The sequence below is a fragment of the Apteryx rowi genome, unplaced genomic scaffold (assembly GCF_003343035.1).
Source record: "Apteryx rowi isolate R43461 unplaced genomic scaffold, aptRow1 scaffold_839, whole genome shotgun sequence".
Lineage (NCBI taxonomy): Eukaryota > Metazoa > Chordata > Aves > Apterygiformes > Apterygidae > Apteryx > Apteryx rowi.
In genome coordinates, this window is record NW_020451137.1 from 267,746 (window position 1) to 273,825 (window position 6,080).

Below are 6,080 nucleotides of genomic sequence, written 5' to 3' on the forward strand. Positions count from 1 at the left end.
TTATGCAGAATGGTGAAACATTTCAAACCTACTCAACTGGCAGCTAACGAATATACAGCAGTGGGATCACCTGATGTGCACTTTTCAGAGTCACTGGTTCAATTTCTGGATGGCATTTTGTCTTTAAACTTTAGTGCAAGATTCTTAGTGAACTTAAGTTTCTCATATCCCTGAGCAATTGCTATTAGGTCATGCCACTGGACTGGCTTAAATCTAGGAGTATTTCACAAGTTCCACAGAAAGTAACTGACTTTCTTCAGTGATTGTCATCAAAGGGTGACTTGAGAGTAAATCATTATATAGAAAAATGTTCATTTAGTGGAAGACTTTGGTAGGAAAAGGGTGTACAGCTAAACATTACTAATATAAACACAGTTCTATATAAAAAACATTAAAATGAAGTTTTTAAAAGAATGGAAAATTAGACTCCTCCAAATTTGCTCACAAATTTGCAGACACCCAAGCAGCTCAAAACCTCGAAAGTGCAAACAAGAAACAAGTAAAATACGTAGCAGCAGCAACTTTAATCTTCCTTTTTAACATTGATATTCTTTATATTTCTAAAAAATACATATCTTATTTCTCCTTCGGCACAAAACTCATCAGTAGGTCATCGATCTGCTCTGATTACACAGATGCTCCTTGAAACTGTGGCTGCCTTTGTTCCAAAGCCTGTTGACTTAGCAGTTGCTGTTGTTTCTGTAGAAACTGCACCACTTCTGGACTTCTTAGAAGGGACTTGAAGAAAGAAAAAGCAGATTTTACATTAAAGAACTCAGACACTTTAAGTACATACCACATTGATTGTATTATAATATCTTTCCATTAAATCAATTCRCACATTGCCAATAGGAGAGTTCAATGAAATGCTGAAAAATGACAAAACATGCTCACAAAAACATGTCAAAGTCAGAAGTCTAAAACCAAAAACTGTTTCATGACATCAGGAGGTAACCAGAAGCAGCATTCATGCACATTCTGAAAGCAGATTCAGAACTTAAAGAATACACATTACAAAAAACATACTAAGTAGCAAATAGAAGTAATCTACTGACATACAGAAAACAAACACCTTTCAATTATGCTTCAGTTTGGAGCTGACTTCTATATTCTCCATTGCAGATGTTTCAAAAATACTATAATAACAAAGCTTATGTTCACTGAGCATTCCAYAATTTCCCAACCTTTCAGAACACTAGTCCAGCCAAAAGGAATGAGTTAAAAACTTTTTGACTTCAATCAAAAGACAAAAGTATCTAAAGCTATTTGCATCTCATTGTCTAGCCTATAATGGAAAAGATGATTAAAACTGATTAGACAAATACAGCTGAGAAGTTCCACTGCTCAGAGACAATGGAAGCAACTATCACTGCGTATGACCTTTTAAAAGTACACTCCTCTTAAGCCAGCTTAGATGAAACTGAATGAACAGAAAATTCTTAAAACAAAAAGCGGAACCAGAGAAACAAGCTGAAAGCTGTGGATGGATATTTGCCAGCAGTACTGCTGAAACTGGCCTGAGCACTTGTAGTCTGTAGTCCAGCTCTGATTGGTCRTTCTCAGTCCTGCACAGTGGCAGCACATGTGTTTGTGAGGCCATATGGCAAATTGGATTGGGAATTTATCCATTCAAAAATTAATGCATAAAAAGATTAATTCTCTGGTTTGGTTGTTCATTGTGCACAGTCATTTCATTAATGCAACCAAAGAGTTTACAGTATTGCAACTCTGAAATCCAGATTCACATTCAAAAGAACCAGCAAATTCTAGGGCAGGGTCTAGAACTGCAAGCTATCAGGAGACAACTCTGCAGAGATTACAAGTGAAAACAAAAATTCTGCATATAACTTAAGCTTCCAGCAGCACTGAATAGGTATGATAAGCAAGGACCACTGAAAACAGTTACTAACAAACAGGCTTACCGAACAGATGTGCAGTTTTTTTTTTCCATAGCTTACACTAAGCTTTCTCGGACCCATCACTGCACAGGATAGTTCTGTGCTAAGTAGCTCTTTATCTACTGGTGTTTTACGACATTTCTGTGTACCTTCCCCCATTTGTTCCCATCAACCGTCGTAGCCTCAGAAGCGAGAGGGTGGCTTCAGAGTTCTCAACACAAATCCCTCAAAACTGCCTACTGCAGCTGCCACTTCTCACCAGCAGCCTCCCTGTCCACAGCTCCACAAATCCTTGCTTCTCGTGCCCCTTGCCTTGGCTTTCTACATTTTTATTCAGCAAAAGTTGCAATGCTATCCCAGTTGCACAGCCAGGCACACAAGGGCCGTACACAGAAGCCACTCCTCATGGAGATTAACACAACATACAAAAAAGTTACAAATATTAATTACGCTAGCAACTGTCTCTTCTGTGCATATTTTAACCTTGTGGCAAGTACAAAGTACTTTGCACTTCTAAGTGATAAACCTACAGGCAGCTACCAACAACATGCAGTAACTTTCAGTTAACTGAAAAGTTACTTTCAGTAACTTTCCAGGCATGGAACAGCCGTGGATGCAAACAGGCTATGGAAATTCTTTCTAGGTCATCATGTATCCCCCAGGCCCTGCATTGTGCAGCTATACATAAAACAAAGAAGTAATTCTAGAAGGAATAATGCTGAACAACAGAAACCAAGTCAGAGGAGGCAGGGGAGGCAGCAGATCAAGAGGAATCTGAATCTCACTTCCCAGAATACTGCAAGGAAATCTCAATTCTTGAAGAGCCTTGACATAACTCTGTTCAAAAAGTCTCAACACCTACTTATTTTAAGAGCTTCTGGCTGCAATATTTCTACAAAAATATTATTTCATTAATAAGAAACTTTTCAAATTTAATTAAAAGCCATATAAATATGATCAGCAAGGAAAGGGGACAATTTGTAAGCATGGCGTGAAGAACAACAGATAATGTAAAAACATAAACTATGTAGTTTTAAAAAAAAATTTCTTATTAAAATTGAACAGCTGAAGATATCCCTCAAAGTTTTAGAAATAAACATTAAATAAGTGCTTTTACTGAGAAAGCATTCAAGAAAATTTTGCTGTTTACTTAAAGATTTCTGTAACTTTTCTTTAAAGACTTATTTTCAAATTTCTGAAGAGTACTACAGCACTTTAACGAAGATTGTTACATTGCTTTGCATAGCTAACAGAAAGAACACGCAAATGGTTCTATTAGCTTTTGGAGAAAGGAGGTTTTAAAAATTGATAAAGTAGAAAGAGTTACAATGAAGAAGCCAAAGCAACAATAAGCACCAAATTACTTCCCTTCATTTGGCTGAATTCTTCAAAGTTACTTACAGGAGCGACAGAAACATTTAAAAACTTGAGGCACATGCCATTCATGCCATCTACAAACATGAAAAGTAAGCTTTTTACAGGCAGATGGTTTTGCCAATATACATACATCCAATTCTAAGTATGATAACAAATGCAGGACTTTTAAAACACACTACAGTAAAGCTTACATCAGACCTAAAGACCATGACTGTTTTATCTGAAACTTTACAGAAAAGTTTCATTAATAAGTTAAAAACATCTCAGTTATACTATAAACACTATTTACCTTAAAGAATCAACTTTGCCCATTTAACTTCAGTTAACATGGCAGCGATCAAGAAATTCGGTCATCTTAGTATTCTCTGTGTAGAGGCTGAGACACATCTGTTGTGCAGTGTATTTTAGATTTGAAAATTTGCACATGTAATGTACAGACATTAAACTGCCTGAAATGCTCTTATGCTGCCTTTATTGGTTTGAGTTCAAAACCTCTAAGAAAACAGAACTTACCAGCCTCTTTTGATTTAATACTTGTTCTAAAAGAGTAGGTCTTGCTGGGCGGTCTCCAAYGGATCCTGTTCTCTGTTTTGTGACAGAAACTGAACCTTCAACACAATCCTGGACATTAAAAAAATACAAAACAGAGAAGTGAGATTACACAGTCCAATACAATGATACATTTACTTTTTATCACAGAGAAGTCCAAAGAATAAAGGATCTGTTTGCCTTATTAATCTGCAGAGGGAAATAATAGTACCAGAGTGGAAATATATCTATCTGAGAATTAGCCTCTTCTCTTTCCACGCTATTTTCACTATTCCATCAGTCACAGTGAATACTACTCCAGCAAATGCAGCTGAATTAGTCTTCTAAACTGCAAAACTATCCAAGTTATTACAAGTAGTCAACGGGTTTAATTTATTGATTATTTTTCTTAAAAATTGAGTCATTCAACACAGACCAATTTCCAGCTTGTAGAAGAGAATTATCTTACATTTGCAAGTGTGTAGGAATGACAATACTACTTTTCTTTTAATAGCAAAATAAATATACAGGGGGGTGAAAGAAGAAAAACCTGCATTACTGGTATTTCATTTGCTCATTTTAAATTCTTCAGAACATTACTATGAACTTGCAAAGCCACATTATGACTGACAATAAAATCTACATGCTTTGTATTCATAAGTTTATTCTGTTCCTTGTACAATCACCAGTCACATGAATTAGACTGTTTCCCAATCAAGCCCCAGAATCTGCTGGAAAGAAAACACCCTTGGTTTGACAATTTCAGTCATAATTTTGAATCCTATCTGTATTAAATTCACAACTTAGTAACGCTTTCTTTGACATCTTCAACTTTTTCCTCTCACCCTCCTGCTACTTCTCATCACAAAAAAAATCTTAATCAATACTTCCCTTTTACCTGAAAGGGCTCAGGCAAAAACAAAAAATGTATCCCAGTATCTTTTGTTTCAATCCTGCCCATAGAAATAAAAAATGAAACTTCAGTTAGGAACCTAACTCTGGCCCCACAAGATACTATCATTGTTATGGCTACTGAAAGTTTACATGTGTTCAACAAGAGACCGGGACAAATACACGGAAGAGACATTGCTGAGAGCTACAAAACACACCAAAAAACACACATCTGCCTCATCAAGTCTCCCGAGCTGAAACAGAAAGAAGCTGTGAGAAATATTCTATGGCAGCATCGCATATGCTTGTCTATTTTTTTTTTTTTTTAACTTCTACAGGATTTGCTTTATGGACACCTCTGGAGACCAGATACTAGGCAAAGAGATTTTTGGTGGGATCCTAATATGATTACTATTATTTTTTAGGCAAAAAAAAAAAAGGAAAAATGTTTTTTGATGGCTAGCTTGCAATTAGATCAGTTCCCAGGTCATGGTCACAAAACTCCAGAGGCAGCTGTGCTGACAAAAAGGGTACCTTTAGTAGGAGTGCCAATTTGTGCCAGGTAAAAAAGCAGAGGTTAAACTGCAACCTTTTTCCTTCTGATAATCACTATTTTACACTTGTCCCTTCAAGCACAAATTAGCCAGCACCTTCAAGAGTAAAAGTTTCTCTCTAACTCATCTAAATATACAATCTTGCAATCTAACTCATTAGTACTAAGAACCATCATAAACTGTGTTATCTTAGCTCACAAACCGAAAAACTATTGAAAAAGCTGAACGTTAGCATCAATTCTGCCACTGACAATCTCTAGTCCCCTACCTAAACAATAAATTCAAGTATATGAAAGCAAGTACAAGCTATTAGTACTCTGAACATTAACTAAGCACTGCTTTATTTAAAAAATAAACAAGAGAGATATCTCAGGTTCCCTGTGTGGTTCATGTTAGTCTGTAGCATGTTCTGGTACTCGCTGCCTTTGCTACCTTAAACCACAACATTTCAGTATCGATTGTGCCCGAAGGCTGAAGTTTGTCTTAGAGCTACGCTTCGACCCTCCCTTCTGTGGAATAAACACGCACAGCGCAGCGAGGAATCCTGCAGCAAGAACTTCTGCTTTGGGTTTCTGGATATAGCTGTAGGTTGTTATTACTTATATCGGAGAAAAGGGGTTGTGCTCTTGCACCAGAAGAAGCGCGAGCTCTAGGACAGCCCCCTGCTCACAGTGGAAATTTCTGTTTTTTCTTCTCTCGGGGGAGGAGGGCCTCACTCCGCCTGATTTCCTACGGGAGCAGCAAGTACCACGGGACCTCCCAGCCCACGCGAGGCGGCCAGCACCAGCCCCCGCGGAGCCCGCGGCAGCCGCGGCCGAGGGGCGCAGGGCCC

The 6,080-nt window shown here is 37.7% G+C and overlaps 1 protein-coding gene across 4 annotated transcripts; it reads right to left on the bottom strand.

Annotated features, from left to right (window-relative positions):
* Positions 1-505: 505 nt before the first annotated feature.
* Positions 506-5,937, bottom strand: RFXAP (regulatory factor X associated protein). 4 transcript variants are annotated; one of them, XR_003257531.1, is made up of 3 exons: positions 5,919-5,937; positions 3,789-3,896; positions 506-738 (listed from the first exon to the last, which is right to left on the bottom strand). XR_003257531.1 is itself a non-coding variant. In XM_026089964.1 (3 exons), the coding sequence occupies exons 1-3, from the start codon at positions 5,693-5,695 to the stop codon at positions 628-630; spliced, it is 234 nt and encodes a 77-aa protein (XP_025945749.1). In that variant the 5' UTR covers positions 5,696-5,710; the 3' UTR covers positions 506-627. The 4 variants fall into 4 exon arrangements, 1 of the variants encoding a protein (XP_025945749.1); XR_003257532.1 differs by lacking the exon at positions 5,919-5,937 and adding an exon at positions 5,848-5,865; XR_003257530.1 differs by lacking the exon at positions 5,919-5,937 and adding an exon at positions 5,777-5,838.
* Between the last annotated feature and the right edge of the window lie 143 nt (positions 5,938-6,080).